Raw genomic sequence first — 19,527 nt, 5'->3', positions numbered from 1 at the left:
CGCCTCTCGCCCAACATCAGTCAGGATTGACTCCCTTCTCTCTCAAAGGATAAGTCATAGATATTGGATGGTTGGACATTTTAATCCGTTTTCACAAAGTGTTAAGAAAAAAAATGTACAAGTACAATATCAAATGCCTGATTGATACACAAAATTACTGAAACAAATTAACATAATATATACATGACTTCACTGTACACATACAGGTTATGTACCACAACTGCCACTTTGGTTCATTCCAGTCAACAAAAATAGATTCACTTTTGTATTTTCCAATATTGTTTCTTCCAAAAATAGTCAACACAAGCAGCGCTCCCTCCGTTGTACAGTACATTCTAGAAATGATAGAGCATGTGGACCTTAGAAGAGTCACAAAAATCTTTTCAGTGATTCAAGACGTTCTAAAGAAATATAAAAAAAAAATTAGATGTTTGTAGTTTTGTCCTTTCAAAAAGATTGGTTCAGTTTGAGCCTAGCTTCACAAAAAGAATAGATGCAAAGGGAAAAACAGTAAAAAACACAACTCTAAAGGGGTTGTTTAGAGGCTGCTCCAGAAAATCCTGATTTTAGGAGCAATTTAGTTTTGGTTCTTAATTATCTGTCGTGTCGGGTCCGGTGTTTTCTGTCGGCAAACAGTAGCTTTGATGGTCTTCACCTTCTGAAGAACAAAACACTCAAAACTGAGAATATTATATAAAAAAATGATTTGAAGAAGCACTTTTTCTACACTCCCCTCCAGTGGAAACTTGTGTCTGTTTGTTTGCTTTAGTCCAGGCGCTGGATGAGCTTCTCCTCCATCATACAGTAGAGGGCGATGTGAGACAGATCGGAGATAAAGGAGTCACACACTCGTCGGCTGACACTCTTACAACCTCTGAGATCGAGCAGATTCAGAGAGGTGAGACGCTTCAGGTAGGACAGACAGCCGTCTGTCAACTCGCTACAGCCTGGAGAGAAAGAGACAAACACACACACACACACACACACACACACAGAGTCAGGGAGTGCTCTGATCATTGAACCAATGAGCATCATTAAGAGCTCCTAATGCTTTAATAAACATGGTAGAATTGTATATAAATCTATTGTTCATGGATGATTTCCTCAAATCTCTTCATCAAACTGATTCATACAACTTTTTTACACTATGTTCACATTGATAGTGTTACATTTGACTGACAGTCAGAATTGTGCTATCTTTGTGTGTTTGTAAAGCTTGTGAATTTGTATTACTACAAAGTAAATGATTTGACAAGGATAAAATGATATAAAGCTCCTGCAGCTGAGTTTCTCTACTGTACTCGACTCCTCACTTTAATTTCAACCCAGACACATTTTACACAAGTGAGACAAGAGAGATACAGAGATATAAAAAAAGAAAAAATCAACAGATGGATAAAAAAAAAAAATCATAGCTAGAAGCCACTTTTGAGGGTGTATTGTTTTTCTGTTTGCTGCTGACTCCACCTAAAAGCTTTGTTTTGAATGATGTCTTTAGTTAAATAATGTAAGTATTCAATTTACATGAGGAAGCGGGAGGGGGGGTGAAGCACCTAGTGCTCTACCAAGGAACCAACTACATAATGTGATAATTCATTGGATAAAAGGCAACATGATCAATCATTGGGAGCGTGAGCTCAAACACCCACCTGCCAGTGTGAGCTCAGTGAGGTTGTTGCGTGTGTGTGTCCCGGCTGCTGCCAGCAAAGCAATGGACGAGTCTGTGATGTCTTTGCAGTGAGCCAGGTCCAACCTCTCCAGCTGAGGCATGTGGCGCTGCAGCAACCTCAGAGTAGAGTCACTGATGTCCAGACCCGACAGACGCAGTGTCACCATGTTCCGTAGTCTGCTGCGAGAGGATTCTGAACCAGGAGGAGAGACGAAAACAAGGACAGGGTCAAAATGGAGGTTACAGGTTGTGTTCTAGGACACTTTGGCACAGTCACATCACACTTTTGATATTTCGGTTGCCAGGCTCTGGTCTGGTGTCTGTGTGGTACACTTGGGGACAGCATTACAATACAAAAATAAGGTGAGGTGTTAAAGCACTAAATGCTCACTGTGGCTCCAGAAATCCTGTGTGCACCATTTCCTTTTTTATTATTTGGCTAAAATAAATTAATAAATATCAAAATTCAAGAAAATCAATCAATTTAGATTTTGAAATATTGGGGTGGCTGTTGCTAACCAGAAGGTTTGATCCCAGTCTTCCCCATTCCAAATGCGCAAATGTCCTTGGGCAAGACACTGAACCCCAGAATTGCCCCTTGTGATAGAGACACTTATGCATTGTATGAATGTATGTGAACGCATGAATGACGAGATGTACTGTACAGCGCTTTGAGTGGTCATTAAGACTACAAAGCTATATAAATACAGACGATTATAAAGTATAGAATGATTATATCTTGAGCATACGGCTGCAACATAAAATATGAAGAGTGAAAAGGTCTTAATACTTCCCAAATCGACTGTGCGGGGGGTTGTGTTAGATTGTGACAGACAGGGTAAATCATTACTTTCATTCCCTGTAAGCACAAATCTCTGTCTGTCATGGTGCACTGAAAGTTTGTTACTGACCAGGTGGCAAGATGATCTCTTTAATCTGGGCGTCTTTAAGGCCTTCACACCAGCGCAGGTCCAGCAGCCGCAGGTAAGGCAGAGTGGGTGAGACCAACGCTGAGAGACATGACCACGAAAGACCAGTCACCCTCAACTCCCTCAGACCTGTAACATTTTTAAAACAGATCGGAGGATCAGGTGTGATAAGACATGTAAAAAAACTGCATGATCTGTGTCTCTGTATGTGTGTGTATTTGTACCTGGGAGCCTGGTGAGCAGACAGTTGAGCTGTCTTTTGGCCAGGGGGGTCCAGGACAGGTCAAGAGAGGTGGGCTGGCGTTTGACGATACCTGCCAGGGCCTGATTACTGAGCGGGCTGCAGCGGCTCACATCCAAGTGGCTCCACAGACGCTTGTCACAGCTCCTGCAAAGGACAACAAGACAAGACTGTCACAGCTCAGATTCTTGTCTTTCAGGTGAGGATAAGGTCAGAGACATCCACACATAGTGCATGTTGATGTTTTTCTCCTGCAGGATAGAAATGTGACGTACCACTTGTACCAGGCCTTACACACAGTCATGCAGGCCAGCAGCTCGACTCTGGTCAAGTATCTGAACACAGACACCCAAACTTCCTTCTCCCCGCCTCTCTCATTACCCTCGTCCTTAAAGGACAGCACAGACAGCAGGGACAGAGGAGACTGGAAGGAGGATGCAGCAGGTTCCTGATCTTCTGAAGATGATGCTGAGCAATCTCTAGTCCCTCTGTCGCCATGGTTACCCCGCATACGTTGCCTAAGAGATAACAACATATAAAATGGGGTTTGGATTAATAATGTCACATGCATTTCGCACATGCAAACAAGACGGAAAATGGAAAAGATGTGGAAATATTATCAACGCTTTAAAAAAGACAAAGGTTTCCCAGTACATGATGTTCAGTGCAGTTGGTCATTAGTCACAGAATGAATGGTCTCATTTCGGGACTGTACATTCAAAGAAGCTGCTGCCTGTCGAGTACTGTCTGTACAATTAATACATATAATATTAAAGTAAACATATGGTCAGGTGCAATATCCCAATTCACACATGTCACAACAAACCTATATATTAAGCATTGTGGTGAGACTATTATGCCCCAGCTGCATTACCCACACATAAGGAAAGATTTGTTCCCACTAAAACCAACACTATTGCATTATGGAAAAAAAACTGCGTCTTAACTCACATTTGATTGTCACTAACTAACATCTTGAAACATAAGTAGATGAATGCGATCCAGTGTTAAGCTCTACCTGCCAGGTCCTCTTAGTGTTACGCTGTCAGCTGTAGTGTCAGTGCCCTTGAGACGGGAAGGTTTGGACAGAGTCGTCTTTCTCTGGATGAAGCCCTGCTGACCACCAGCACCCATCGCAGCCGTCCTCGGACCCATGGCTGCCTCAAGCTTCGGAACTATCGAGCCTGAGCATTTTGACAGTTTAGTTATGGAACATGAATATATACTTCACCTTATATGGTATTTATTATAATCTAAATTTATCACACTGTAAATGTTGGGATTACGAAGTCTTACCAGATTGTCTCTTGGCCTTGTGGGGGCGCTGTAGGGTGACAGTCAAGTAGGACCCACTCAGCAGGTCATCATTGAGATCAGACACAAGGAGGACCGGGGGTTCTGGGTCTGAATCCCAGCGCCCATCCTCATCCCCATCGTCATCTTCCTCGTCATCTTCCAGCGTGTCCATATCCTCCTCTTCAGGGTCAAACTCCTGCCCCTCACTGTCCTCATTCTCATCTTCATCGTAGTCAGTCCTGCGCCTCCTCCTATGTCTGCGAAGTTGTTGTTCTTTCACTCCATCTTCACTGTCCTCTTCTTCGTCCTCCTCTTCATCATCATCATCATCATCATCGTCGTCGTCATCATCATCGTCGTCGTCGTCGTCATCGTCGTCATCGTCTGACTCGTCCGAATCATCTCCTCTTCGCTGCATCCTGGAGCCTCCCCGCAGCCTCACCCCTCGTCCCCTCCGCCCACTCTCCTTCATGTTCATGCCTCGCTTTAGCTTGAGGAGGGAGGAGCCAGAAGTTACAAGGCCTCTGCTTCCTCTTTGGGCTGAGCCTCCTCTCAGCAGACCTCTCCTGTTGGGGACAAACCCCCTCCTGGAAGAGTGGCCCCCCCCTCGAGCATGGAGCATCATTTTTCTCCTCTGAGAGGCTACAGAGACAGCAAGATGGGTGGGACAGTTGATATGGTCAGAATTATGTTATTTACCACAATCACAACAACATATATCTTGAAGTCGAATTGAAGTTCAAATATTGTTGTGTTATTGTAGAGACATTATTATATTTCGTTTTTCTGTGATTAGGGATGAAACGGTTCACGATTAACCATGGTTAAAAATGATTACGGTTAGCATTAAGGTCATGGTAAAAACTGTCCAGCATCAATCACAGTGAGCAATGGTGTCCCACACAGGCTGGCGTAGCATGCAACGTGTGTTTGTTATGTGCATGTGTGAAGTTTACTTAGAGTCTATGAGATATGTGTTTAAAAGACATTAAAAAAGGTCCAACATTTTGTGCTCAGTTCACCTGCACAATTACATACAAGATGTTACGCAGGACAACCAGGAGACGTGACCGGAACGATCCGGATTCATGATCCAACATCATCAATTTACAACTAAATAAATGTGATCATCAGCGTGTGTGTTAAGAGCGACAGAGATGAGGACACACACACACACTCCTGCAGATACGAGAGAAGTTCTTCCCGCAAATGATGATGCAACACAGTGCTTACATTTAGTATACAGTGCCGGCCTGCCACCCCTTGTCTGCAAGATGCAGGCACCGCAAGCGCAGCGTTTGTTGTAAAGACAATGGCAGAAAGAGTGGCAGGCAGATGGGGGCTGTAACAGCAAGAGAACTGTTAGTAATCTCTGGCCATAACTAACAAATGCTGAAATCCACCGTCACCAAATTTAGTGCATTTAACAAATGCAGATATTTCTTTACAACTCAAAATTGGCAGGTCGAAGTTCACACTTCACGTTAAGTCGTTTAATTTCACTAAATAATAAAAATATGATCAGCATTTTTATTGATGTATGGATTTATTTATGTCAGTATAAAACTTGGTGATATAACTATAGTTTTTGAATCATGAATCTTTGAATATTTACAGCATAATTTAACAATACTGCGATAATACTGATAAACGTGCCAACTTTGGAATAAACTGTTCCATTTCTAGCTGTAATATTTCACTAACAGCAAGTGATAGCCAGTGGAAAGGTGTTTCAGGTTCATTCGTTAAGACAGACAAACCTTCATCGTCGTCATCACTGGCAGAGTCATCTCCATCGTGGCTGTGTCTCTGTCGTCGGTAAATCTTGGCCATTCGAGCGTCCAGGAGGGTGGAAGATTTGCGCTTCTGGAGAAACAAGGAAAGAGGGAAAAAGTTAAAGATGATGTGTGGGCAGGATGTACAGAGAAAAACGGACAGACGATTTCAGAGATTCAATCAAAAGGGTACTCTGAAACAAACTCAAAATGTTTAGTAGAAAACCAACATGAAAAACTTACCAATGAATGGCCTTCAACTCTGTCACCTTTAGACTGCTGGAGGAAGAGGAACAAAAATATCAGAAACTGAATATCAAAAAGCTATTTTCCAATGGTGTACTGATGTATAAACTCATGGGATGGACATTTAGTGGAGCCTGCACAGTGCCGTGTGTGGTCTGTAAATAAACTGGTCCGACTCTCCTGCAAATGTAAATTTAAACACGTCATCACTTGTAAGGCAACCATAGTTATGGTGTCAAAGAGCAACTAATTGACTACAGATTTAATTGTTCTGAATTGAAATCAAGTTGATCAACAAAAAATACAATATTCATCTTCAGTCTTCAGCACACATCACACATATTTATGTACATTGTATAACATGGACCCTAAAATTGAAGTTGTACAGCAAGACAATGCTGATAAGGTCAGCATTAAACACTTTGCTTCTGAACACGACTGTGGTCCCAGAAAAGTCTAACATCATGCTTGTTCATCATGTGGCAGTTGAAACCTCTGTTCTGGGAGTTTTAAACTTAGAATTGAGACAAAAACAAAAACACCCAGTGAGCAGCAGATCTGTGTTGATGAGTGGTCTGAGGAGAATATGCTGCAGTAAATCAGATAGAGCAGAAAAGAGTTCAACTGTTGTGCCAACAGACCAGAAAACTCTTATTTCAAAGTTAATAAAGAGGGACACTGGATACCAGCTTCTCAGCACCCTTTGTGACACTGAACAACTGATGTGACTTTTGAATTTGTAAGAGCAAACTTATCAGTTGTACTGAAAACCACTTGCTGCAAGTCAAGTAATCAAACTGAAAAATCTGCAAAAAACTTTACAGCATAAGCAGTCCAGATTCAGAGAATTTAGACACGTACAGATGCTTTGTACTCTTCCACTGAGTTTTCATGTATTTGACAATCTGCATGCAGCTGCTTCCATCAGCATTGGACACCACCAATAAATCCAATTTCAGTGAAGCCATAGGAGGAACTGGCTTTGGTCTGGAGCGGTTGCTTTTTTTGCCTTTTTACTTTGACTTTCTGTCACTTTGACAGAGGTTTGTTTTTGCTTCATCAGTTAATATAACTTTGTTTGAGAACTGAATCTGAGGTTCCAGTCATGACATCTTCTCTTGATAACTGACGAGAGATGCTTTCAGACATGCACTGAACTCATGTTCAAAGGAGCCTATGGGAGAACATAGCAGGAGCGAGTGGTTGTGTTGATGACACAAGATGTGACAGATGAAAAAATCTGATTTTAAAAAAGCTGTAGAAGAATGATTTCAAGAGAGCTTTTGGTCATACAGGTCGACACCTGTGTTAATGTCAACAAAAACATGTGGAATTAAACGTTAGCCCCTGCCTAACGCTGGGTTAACACCGGACGCGCAGCCTCATTATCCAGCGCACAGCCGCCTGGCTGTTCACAACGGATGCACATTTCTCCACGCCGGTCAGCCAGCGATTCTGCTTTCTCCGCCTGTTGTTGTATGCAACCAGTTTAATGTAGGGGTTCGGGGGTAAATGATGATGGTCTTCATAGCTCCCCCCCTGCCCTCTCTTTCTCTCTCTGCTTGTGTGCTTTAAGTGGATGGTCAGATGGGGACATTTTATAATGTGAGGGGAAAAATCTGGGAAATTGAAACTCCAGGACAACAGAAGGGGAATCCAAAGTATGGGATGCATATTTGATCATTTATTTCATATAATATATATAATCCTTTTTCAATGTGTTTCCTGACGCGAGCGAAAAATATAGGCTTGACAACGAAACCATCTGTGCAGAGCACAAGGCGCCCTCTGCACTGCGCGGTGCATCACAGCCAATGTGAACAGCACAATTGAGTAACAGGGGTGTGGAAAGGAGGCGCCTGGCATTTCTTGGCGCTGCGTGGCGCTATCGGTGTGAATCCAGGTAAGCCTGCTGCACCACCCCTCTCCTGAACACTGGAGATTTCTGTGCTGCTGTAGAAATTGGGCAATCTGTTACTATCTGTATCTCTATCACCAAAATATGTTGACTGTGAAACAGCACTGAGACCAACCTGAGCTGAAGGCAGCTTCACAATTAATAAAGCTTACAGTCTGAAAGAAGATCCACTACCTCTGTGTAGACTATAGCCCTTTTCAAACATGAACTCTGGAGGATGTCAGCAAAATTGGGTCCCAGCTTTCTCCTGAGTTTGCCTCTTACACTGAACAACACAGCCAGAGTTTCTCTCTCATCAACAAAGAAATCTTCTGGGAATTCATGCGAGGGGTGGTGCAACGGTTTCATCCTGAGAAATTTGTTTTCTTCTTTCATTTTTGCATCTGTTGAGATTATTTACTAGGAGGTCGGCCAGAGAAACTCTGCAGAAGGTCCATAGGCTCTCACCTGGACATTTGCGTTCTCACACACAGCCCCTCAAGAGAATGTCGGGAGGTTCTCTGGAGCTCAGTGCATGTGTGAAAGCAGCTTATAAAAACAGAACAAATTTCTCTTAATGTGATTATGTCAAGATCACAGCCAAAATTATATCAAGAGTTGTGTCTCTTCTCTTGAAAAAGATGGAAAGAAAAATAGGGGTGTGGATATACACAGAGTAGGGGGCACCTCTCACCAGTCTCGAGCTGAGTGGCTGAGAAGGCAGAGGGGCCGCCACCAATAGAAGTGATGCTGAGGAGGAGGAAGAGCAGGAAGGAAGAGGAGAAGGGAAGAAGCCACAGCGAACCACCTCCCCATCCTGCTGAGCACCCACAGGACCCCCTATGGTAGCAGAGGGCCCGGGGCCCAGCCGTAGGACCAGGGGGCCATGGGGGCGGATGGGCTGCTGGTGGCTGGCAGCCAACGATTCATCGCTGCCTGATGACTGATGGAGTTAAATCAAATTTTAAGAAGGTAACCAGAAAAAAAAAAGAGAAAAAAAAAGGGAATAATGGAAACAAACAGACAAGAGACACAATACCCATTAGCTTTGACACACCACGACTGAGTGTGAGAATGCTGGGTTGATAGACCGCAAGTGTTTGCAAACACACTCAGAAGACTGACTGCAGTTGTGTGTTTAAGATACAAGGCTGGGTATCTGTGTGTGTGTTTGTGTGAAAAAGAGAGAGAGGGACACCATGTACCTCTGGGTCAGTGATTCCTTGGACACATTTTGGGCACTCCCAACAACTTGGCAGGTCTTTGTTCACCAGTCCTTCACCCTGAACCTTAAGAGGCAAATGAAACAGAAGATCAGACAAGAGAAAGAAACATGCCCTAATAGCCACAACAGATCAGATAAAGTGCTGTTATCCCCCATTTGTATGCCAGGGATTGGTTATCATCAGAATCAACTACTGGCGGTAAATGCGAAGAGCTGGTAACATCCAAGAAACCATAAATCCCTGCTCTTACATTTCCCCATTGCTGTTCCTCAGTTTTGGTATTTTCTCTAACTATGCAGCAAACTGTTAATAGTAGGCAGTGATGGTTCTACATGGAATTGCGCCCCGGGCGAGACCCCCTCCGAGCGCCACTGCAGAGGGGTGGCTCTTCAGAGTCGCGGGTTGCAGACCCCTGTCTACGGCGAAAGAGCGATTTGTTTACAGCTCCGCCGTTAAAGAGATGCAGACGTTAAAACATTGAGCGCGCCACACAGTTTAATAATCACTGCTCTATACAGTGGATCCCCCCCTTATCCGTTCCATTTGGGAGACCCAGAGGTGAACTGTCCCCCGCGCCCCCTCCCCTTCCTTTTTCTCAAACAGCATCAAGCAGGGGCGCTGCAGTTGCAGGGTGGCCAATTTGCCAATTCCCCACACAGTGATATGATAGATAATAGAAAACCACTTCACGGGCCAGATGACTTTTTTTTTCTTCACGTGACATGAAAAGGTGCCGCTCCGGGCAGCTGCCCGGTTCGCCCGTGCACCAAAACCCCACTGATAGTAGGGATGGGGGGAAAAATCGAGTCAGTTACAAATCGCGATTCTTGTGAATGAATTCTTTTTAAACATATATTTATTGGTTTTATATGGGGGGAGGGATATATTGGGGGGAGTTACCTCACCCCAGAGCATGTTGACCAGCTCTTATTTTTGCACAAGAATCTAAACATACCCAAGCACTAGCTTTGCATAGCCTACATGCAAACAACAGTGAAGCATAGCCTACTTTTTGTTTATTTCAAAGACTTTATTTTAAGTTAACTTTTATTCATTTTATTTAATTCACATTTTACTTATTGTTTAAAAGTAGCCTAAGTGGTATACATTTCATAATCTGTCAGTTTGTATGTAGTTGACAGGGACTATACAATAATAGGGCACATTTTTATTTATATTCTCTATTGGCTGCCCGGCAGTCATTAAGTTAATGTTAATATTTGAAATAAAACTTGTAAAGCCCTTAGTGAATTTGACTGTGTTGTATTTGAAGGTATGATTCAACTGTTTTCCGTGGTCCAGTATTAAAAAAAAAAAATAACCAAAAGAAATCGTAAGAAATCGTAATATCGAATCGCAATACGTATCGCCACCTAAGTATCGTGATAATATCGTATCGGGAGGTCCCTGCCGATTCCCATCCCTAGTAAATAGACAACCTGCTTCTGTTTGTACATGAGTAATGTAGGTGAATGGTCATGTGACTGGTGTGTTAGTATGGACAGAGATTATTTCTAATATAGACACACTTCAGTCAGCAGGGACTGTTGTGCTGACTGCTGTCTTTAGCAAGAAGGAAATGTGACATTAGCCTTTATCTGGAAACAGGTACCAGAAAAAAATATTAAGTGGAATTTCCCACATTGGGACAAACAAAGCAACATTTCTTCCTAGAAACCACAGAAAGCATAAAGAAAAACCCTTTGCACATCTAGTCATTGACAGATACTTTGTAGAAAAATAAATGGACCAAATGTTACGACAAAGACATACTGCCTTACCCACAGTGATGCATGTATTTTTTAGGCTTTGGTGCAACAGGCCAATAGTGTCAGTTACCAACGTGGACAATACTGTGTTTAGCAGCCATGATAAATACATCCTAAATTCTAAGTACGAGTCTGTGCAGTATGTCTTTAGTCATGTTTTGTAATTTTCCGTTGTGTTTCCCCATTTGTCTTTTAAAAAGGAAATAAGGGCTGATTTTAGATGTTTGTGAGTGTGTTGTACCGAGAGACAGGCAGGATGGACGATCTGGGCACAGTTGGAACACTCCATCAGGATCAGAGAGGGGTCTCCACTTTCCTCTTGATTGGGTTCCTTGCAGATCTCACACACTGCAGACAGGGGGAGGCCCGGCTGGAGATAACAGACGGGAAGTTACAAAAAGCACATGTATAAATGAAGAAATAGAGAAATCACTGTTACTTACAGAAAGACACTGTCGTAGCACACAGGTCTGCTTGAGTTTCCCAGGTCCTCCAAACTTCTTCATATCTCTGCAGAAGTTGCAGTCTCCACATTCTGGTCTCATACAGGCCTCACAGCGCTTACACCTGCAGATACAGGAAAACATTCACATCAAATAGATGATCACTGGACACAAATAAACAAATACAGTAAAAAGGAGGAAACTTTGCGCTGGCTCCAAAATAAATGCTACTTGCTGAGTTAAATAAAACAAGTTAATATTAAAATTACACCCCTCTGACATGCTCTGTAGGGGCTGTATGTGAAATCACGAAGGTCTGAGTCAGAGCCCTCGGCTCTGAGCTATTTTAGGATTATGTCGGAGTGAGCTTATTTGAGAATACAGCAGGAGATCCTCCAGATGAGTTACCTTGAGCGAGTGGGCATGTTGATGACATTTAGCATGCGATATACGCGAAATGAAGAGTAAAAAAGAAAAAAATGTCTAAGGATGAACAGGAGGAAGACGAAAGAAAGACAACAAGGTTGAAAATCTTTTGGTAATAAGGGCCAATGCCGGTGTCAAAGTACTATAAACAATAACACATTATCTTTGAAACATAGCTAATACATTATGCCCTGCCTTCTGCACCACCCCTGACCTGAACGCTCCAGAAATATCCGCTTTGTTGTGAACGTGTCTGATCCGAAAACCAGCTGTGTTAATAATGTATCAAAGAAAAACTCTGGAGAAAGTCCAACCCATTGGACATTCTCAGGAATTCATTTTTAAAAACGGCTATAATGGGTTTCCTAGACACACAAGCACACACATCTTGTGACCTACCTGACCCTGCGTCGTCTCAGCACAGACATCGAGGAGGCTGGTTTCTGTGGTCGTGGGATGATGGGTGTGGAGGCCAGTTTAGGACGAGGCGGTGGTGTTGGAGGAGGAGGTGGCGGCTGGTACCATGATGGCTGAGGGAGAAAAGTAAAGAAGAAACAATGGCTGAGGTCAAAGAAAAGAGTACAAGAACAATAACCAATTATTCTCAAGATAAGGTTAATTTGATAAATCTCTGCAAGTAAACAAAAATGTGTTGGCTTTTTAACAAGTATTAGGAGCACCCCCTCAGTGAATTGGTAAAGTACTATATAGCAAGATTATGTGAATGTTTATTTTGCTGTTGCAAATGGAAAATTATGAAAATATGTTTGTCAACAACCCATGACTAAGACAAGACAATGGTGTCATTGCACACTCACTATGATGATATCAGGAATATTGTTGACAAGTAATTACAGTTACAAATGCAGTTTAAAGCTAAATAACAAACGAAATTACAGACATTTCTAAAACACAAGTTGCCCATGACATAGCACTTCTCCATTGATTATTATCATCACCACAAATATGCTGCTTGTCTAAAAGAGAGTACTGCTTACCCGCTTTGGCCACTTGACTATGGGTTTTCCTGTGTAGGACAGTTTGGAATTATCATTGGCATGTTCTTTCAGAAGTGCCTGCAGGACAGCAGAGACAAGAGAGGGTGCAGTGGACAATCATTGTTAACAGGAGTAAAATCAAGAAGAAATGAATACACACACACACACACACACACACACACACACACACACACACACACACACACACACACACACACACACACACACACACACACACACACACACACACACACACACACACACACACACACACACACACACACACACACACACACACACACACCGAGAGAGTACAGTCATACCTTAATGTGTGTAATGAGTGCAGGGGCATTGTGTATCCCAGCTGGGACACACTTTTTGTTGGAGGGCAGAGACTCCAGTTTACCCAGCAGGTTCCAGAGCCCCTCCAGTTCAAAGGGAGTCAGATACATTTTAGCTGCAGGTTTGTCAGACTGCTGCTCTGAAGGTTCTTCATCACTGTCCCCTCCCTCCACCTCTTCCTCCTTCACCTGCTCAACAGCCAGATCTGGGATTGACGGCTTATTCAGACCTGACAAAAGGAAGGAGGTACACATTCTATTTACAACCAATCTACACAAACAACCCACCACGAAAAAAAACTTCTCCATGCAGTGCATCGACCCAGTATGTGTGATGTGTTCATACCAATGCCCAACGAGTGTTTCTGAAACTCTGGTGTGAGGTAGGAGGTCCTGGTCAGGCTGAAAACATAACGCTCCAACACATACCAGCACATCTCATAGAAGAAGGGGTAACGGAACTTCCCTGGAACCTGCAGGAGAAAAAAGAGGACCATTAATCATCAGCCACTTGCTGTCGTGTACACCTTACATGGTTTCTGCACCTACCCGTGTTCGGTCCTCTATGTTACAGATGTTAAGTTGCGTAGGGATGTTGAAGCTGTGCAGGAAGTTTCCTCCAAATACCATAGAGTCCACAGGGGTGTAGACAGCATGAACCCAACCTGAGTACAACATGCACACAAGTTTCTGTCACATTCCTGTAATCATTCAGCATGAAGTGAGTTCACTGTGTGTGTGTGTGTGTGTGTGTGTGTGTGTGTTTGTGTATGTGTGCACGAGACCTGAGGGTATGATGAAGGTGCAGCCCTGTGTGAGTTCAATCCTTTGGCAGTCAGACGCCCGGTCACCTAGAAAAATGTCTCCCTGTTTCCCTGACAGCACCCAGTTCTCATAGAGCTCCAGATTCGGAGGGGTGGGGGGGAAGAGCCAGAACACCTAAACACACACATTTGCAGTTATATACACACTCTGCACACCAGTTCCCATGATTTGACATTTCAGTTTTTGTATTTAGCAGAACAGAAACATTTATCCCATCTCATTCTTGAGGGCACATTTAATCAAACGTGCATAACACATGTTTCAATGCATGTTTTCAGTTACTATGAGACTATATAGAAACTATGAGAAGAGGGGACAGTGCTTCACAAATACAGACAGAGCCCCTTATGGCCCACAGGGCACACCTTGCTTCCTCTCAGTATGTGATACCACACTGAAGTCCCTCCAAAGTCAATGTGAAAGTCTGTGTAGCAGCCCTCCACACTCATCAGACAGTATCTGCACAGACACAAGAACAACAGGAAATTAACATTCACATGTCCAGGCCATTAAATTTGTTATTTTATTTAGTCAGATTGAGTTTCTTGTATTAAGTAAGGTGGTAAGGAATTTATCCAGCTACATCCAGATAGATTTGACTGAAGAGGGAGGACTTACTTTTGTACTTTGGGGTACTGCATGTCATTGATAGAGTTTGTGGACTCCCTCTGTCTCTCTTTCAGGTGACGAGGCCACATCTTGTCCACCCAGTCAATCAGATCCACCTACAAACACACATAGACATATTCACTGCAGTGCTGACATGCTTCAGCTTGCATGGGTTTCTTCATGAAGTACGTGGACGTACTGTGGTCGGTCTCTTGACCAGGTTCTCCAGCTTGGTGTGGCTGAACTCCAGGCTGATGACATTATAGAGCTTCTCTCTCTGACACGGAGGGGTCTCATAGTAACGTGCCCACTGGGCCATGGACATCTCTGTCCCCTTCTGAGTGCTCACGTCCATCACGTCAATCATACGTCTGCTACCTGAGATGGGGTTTAGTGGTTGGTTACAGTTAGTCCGTTTTGTCATGTCCATGTCATATCAATTTGATACTGAAATTAAACAAAGTAAATGTTGTTAAATGAAATGAAACGAACTTCCCAATGAATTTGCACTGGAAATGTTAATATCCATGAAAAACTGAACTTTAGTTTGGGATATACTGACAAACTTTAAATGATTCTTATCGTTATATTCATCACGATCAATTTATTCATCAAGAAAATACTACAGTATATAATACTGTAGTGAAATGTCAAGTTACCATCTCTCCGCTCAAGTAAATGTCTCATTCAAACACTGAACCTGAGACTTGAAGGAGCATCTGATTGATTAAAAGAACAGACGTTGTGTGTGAAGTCTTACCAACAAAAAGCTTGACGTCATTGACACTGAAGCCAGGATCAGGCATCCTACAGAACAACAAGATGATATTCAACATATTACAGGGATCATGTGGTTAAGCAGTGGAATGGATGTAGAGGAGTAGAGAGGAGGTGAAAAATTCCTACATGATTCCCAGTCCATCAGGCTTCTCAAAGATGATTGGGTCCCTAAGACCACATCTCTGGACGAACTCGTATGACAAGTCTAAGAAATGCATAAACAAAACACCAAGTTTGTATTTGTTATTTCATCATTCAACGGTGACTTTAATACTTCACTAGTTCTGATTATTGGCAGAAACTCAAACTTGTGGTGGTGACAGACATTTCTAACTTCAGTGATACGTGTGTCAGTCAAAGGGAAGCAAGAACCAGCCATGTCATGGAGTCATCAGGTCTTACTCAATTACTGTATATGAAGTCGGACATGACAACATGAAAAATCTGGGGCCCTCAAAAATACACAAGCTAAATGTGAAGTCAATAAGAAGAGCGGTTCTCGAGATATGTAAGCCACAGACAGACAGAGATTTCTGGAATTAATGGATAGATAAACTCAATGGTCTTACTCCAGTTGTCAGGCCACTGATGAAGTTAAACTCTGTCACATATTAATTAATAAACAACATCTCTCTAAAAAAGGTAAAAGTCTTTCTTTTCCAACTTAAGAAACCATGTACCATATACAAATACAAAGTTAACTGCTCGCCCACCTTTTCCCTCCATGCGAATGATCCTGTCAGAGGTGAACCTCTGACTGGTGACTTTCTCCTCCAAGTCAAACATCCTCCTTCCATCAATCTCCTCATCTGAAATACCATCGTCATGGTAACGTCTCCGGATACCAGCTCGCTAAGAAGGGGGGTAAAGATAAGGAGAGAGAGAAAAGAAAGAAAATAAAGAAAACTCCCAAAAACCAGGACCAGAATGTCAATTAGACCAACTCCACTTCCCAAAACAACATGGAGATCACAGTTGAATTTTATGCCTAACTGGATATTCCTCTGATCCTGAGAACACTCAGACAGCAGTCTATTCAAAATAATCACCGCATAATAAACAACAAGGGAGAAATGGGAAAAAACAAATAAGAAATGTAAACCATTTGTTCAGCTTTGACCATCAAAAAGTTTTAAAAGGACCAGAGTTGAACATTTGTGGACAAAACCAGAACAGACATGTAGCTTATATCAGCAGATACTCTCTTCTTGTCCATTATATAACATATTTTCCTTTAAACTGACTTGTAGAAACATATCTTCACATTGCTTTCAAACATTGGCATTAACTGGCAGAGAGAAAAGAGCATCATGTGCGAGCTTCTACATCATGGCAGGTGACACAAAGGCCCTATTCAGATCAGAGCCCGACTGATGCAGATACTGATATAAGGCAGTAAAAGAATGATATGATATGATATATCGACCCATATTTATATTTAAAAAATAGCAACCAATCCTAAGTTATTGCTGTTAAACCCTCAGATAAAGAGTGTAATGAAGGGATTATATTTAATAGTTTGACCATAAATTTGCATTAACATACGTAAATAAATAAAAACAATACAATTACAACCAAATATATAACAGAGTATAGAATATATGACTTAAGACATTTACTTTTTTTTCATGTTAAATGTGAAGTTTTCAAGTCTCATATTGGTAAACACAGATACCTATGTGTCTGTAATACCTATTTCTTTAAGAGATGTTTATACACTGATTCAGTGTTTTTTTCTAAATTCATACCATAAGACAAAGGTTCACTCTCTTATTGTCAGATTCTATATTTATCCATAGATATCTATCTATATTCAAAATTAAAATATATCAGCACTTAAACACATAACAAGACATTGGTTCCAGAAAATATGTCCCCAAACAGAGAAATGGAGAGACACGGCTCAACAAGCATATCAAATGTAATTTCTAACTCATAAAATTAGCAGAAACTTAAACCTGTTTGAACCTACTATGAAATGGTCTACAATTAATTGGAATTTATGGATTATGATGCTCCATGACGGTAATTTGGGGGAGCACTACCTTACCTAAAGTAAAGCATTGGGTGTGTATGTGTGTATTTATACACATACATACATGGGTGAGATGCATGGAGTGATGTGATGACAATAAAAATGTAAACTAATAACATGTTTTTTGTGCAGTTTGTAAAAGAATACTCAGAATACGCAATGTGGTTTCTGAAAATACCCTGCTCTATATATCGAAAACGCATACAATTTTAATCTCGAGAAAGAAAGAAAATCATCTATTTTCCTTTAAAAGTTTTTGAAACATTAATTATATTCGATATAGATCAATTAAATGTTTTTCTTTTAAGGGGGGGGGGGGGGGTCAGGATTAATTCTGACAAAGAAATGGAAGGACCCAACATTTTACAGTAACAAATATACTTGTCTCCACTCTGTACCTACCTCATGAATGCGCCTTGCTCATAAAATGACATGAAGTCGTATTAAAAGACACTAATTCGGATATATAAAACTATCTTGCAAGAAAGGGGTGTTATATAAGATATATCTGCACATCAGAGCCTGTCATTGATTTTGTATGTTGCCAAGACAATAACAGATCTATAATCGTGCACATGGTAAAGAGGTAAACATACACACAGAGTCTTGTATACAACATTATCTCTGTTGGTGACTTCGCCCGCGCAAGCAGAGGGATGCTCTTTAAACTCACCAGTCTTTTGCTGTGCCGTGTCTTGGAGTCATCCATCATCACTGGAGAACTGTGTCCAACCAAGCTGAGCTTTTTAAACGAGGAGCATTAAAGCAGAGCCATCGGTCTAACAGTGAGCTGTGGCTGTACGCCACATGGCTCCGGTGGATAGTAAACAAGCGGCAGGAAGGCGTGTGTGTGAATCCAGTAAGAGAGACTTATAACACGAAACAAGACTAGCTTCTATGGCTTCAACACAAACAGGACTAACTTTTTGTTTTACTCGCATTGTATGAGAGGGCAACACTCTCTGCTTGTGTCTGTGCAGGAACATGGAAGTTCACACTCATCGCTTCCAGTCTAACATCGCTTTACTCTCACTGGCTGGACGTTTGATGAACTAAATAGCAGAGGTTACTATTAGCGTCCGTTTCATTTAAAAGGGCTACTCACACAAAGTTATTATTCTCATAGCATCCTGCCTTTGTGAATACTGGAGCTTTGTTCCCTCTCTTCTCCACTCCAAACCGTGTCCTGCTGCTGTTAGCTTTCTATTAGCGTCCTGCTTATAAAAGGCCAACTCAACATGACCTGAAGTTATATTAAAATATCAACATTCACATATTTCTTATATCCTGCGAGAAAGGGCGGACATTGCTTCAGCTGGTAAAAATGGCACAGTGTGAAGTTAGAGCAGACTCTGAACAGCCGCCATTTTCCATCCCAGCACAAAACATCAACATGTCCCTCCCACAAAGCAACATTGCACCAATCATAGATAGGTAGGCGACACATTCATTGGTCTGTACCAGTGTCACTCACGCGAAAGACTTGTAAACTCTGATTGGACAAGAGAAGCCAATAGGCGTATAGAGGAGATAGCAAGCAACCAATACCAGCACGGATACAAACCATCTCGCAGCTTATTGGTAAAAATGTCCCAAGGACGTTAGTCAGTGGATGAACACATGATCAGTCAAGAGAAGCAGCCAATCGGACAACACAGTAAAGACCAACCCACCAACCATTATAACTAGTCATCCCTCAGAAATAAGCTGAATTGCTTTAAAATAACTCGATGACCATAGCTTACCCCCATTTTAACGAAGGTCCCTCCACTTCCACCCGCAGGCTCTGATCTGATGCGTGAGGCGTCTTCTAGGTGTCGTAGTTTCCCATCGACAGGCTCACATCGCAGCGACACGTTTTGTTGCCTTCACCTCAATGAGGAAGTGCCCGGAGCTCCATAGATGGAGGCACACTTCCAGTCAGCCGCTCTGGATTGGCTGACAAATGTTGCATGGCTTCTGTGATTGGTGGAAGTTAGCTATCGCTCAGCAGCGCAGCCTGAAGACGGCGAGCGAGAGGAA

General features: G+C 42.2%; 1 protein-coding gene across 3 annotated transcripts; it reads right to left on the bottom strand.

The window, feature by feature from the left end:
* Positions 1-63: 63 nt before the first annotated feature.
* Positions 64-19,409, bottom strand: kdm2aa (lysine (K)-specific demethylase 2Aa). 3 transcript variants are annotated; one of them, XM_053418241.1, is made up of 25 exons: positions 19,251-19,409; positions 16,184-16,322; positions 15,597-15,675; positions 15,451-15,497; positions 14,890-15,068; positions 14,700-14,806; positions 14,447-14,540; positions 14,042-14,195; positions 13,806-13,921; positions 13,603-13,729; positions 13,239-13,486; positions 12,916-12,993; positions 12,317-12,447; positions 11,492-11,615; positions 11,290-11,418; positions 9,259-9,342; positions 6,154-6,189; positions 5,896-6,001; positions 4,136-4,777; positions 3,858-4,023; positions 3,115-3,357; positions 2,823-2,986; positions 2,581-2,727; positions 1,650-1,862; positions 64-947 (listed from the first exon to the last, which is right to left on the bottom strand). In XM_053418241.1, the coding sequence occupies exons 1-25, from the start codon at positions 19,254-19,256 to the stop codon at positions 766-768; spliced, it is 3,741 nt and encodes a 1,246-aa protein (XP_053274216.1). In that variant the 5' UTR covers positions 19,257-19,409; the 3' UTR covers positions 64-765. The 3 variants fall into 3 exon arrangements, with proteins under 3 accessions (XP_053274216.1, XP_053274215.1, XP_053274214.1); XM_053418240.1 differs by lacking the exon at positions 19,251-19,409 and adding an exon at positions 18,179-19,174 and having other exon boundaries at positions 6,154-6,186; XM_053418239.1 differs by lacking the exon at positions 19,251-19,409 and adding an exon at positions 18,179-19,170.
* Positions 19,410-19,527: the final 118 nt, after the last annotated feature.

The sequence above is a fragment of the Pleuronectes platessa genome, chromosome 3 (genome assembly GCF_947347685.1).
Source record: "Pleuronectes platessa chromosome 3, fPlePla1.1, whole genome shotgun sequence".
Classification (NCBI taxonomy): Eukaryota; Metazoa; Chordata; class Actinopteri; order Pleuronectiformes; family Pleuronectidae; genus Pleuronectes; species Pleuronectes platessa.
The sequence above is the reverse complement of the archived record's forward strand: the minus strand, read 5'-3'. Positions and strand labels throughout refer to the sequence as shown.

Coding starts and splice junctions, on each gene's coding strand:
- kdm2aa (XM_053418239.1), bottom strand. CDS start 18,217: ATGATGGATGACTCCAAGACACGGCACAGCAAAAGACTG. Junction 12,994..13,238: donor CACTCATTACACACATTAAG/GTATGACTGTAC, acceptor GCTGTCCTGCAG/GCACTTCTGAAAGAACATGC. Junction 6,002..6,153: donor GAGTTGAAGGCCATTCATTG/GTAAGTTTTTCA, acceptor TTGTTTCTCCAG/AAGCGCAAATCTTCCACCCT.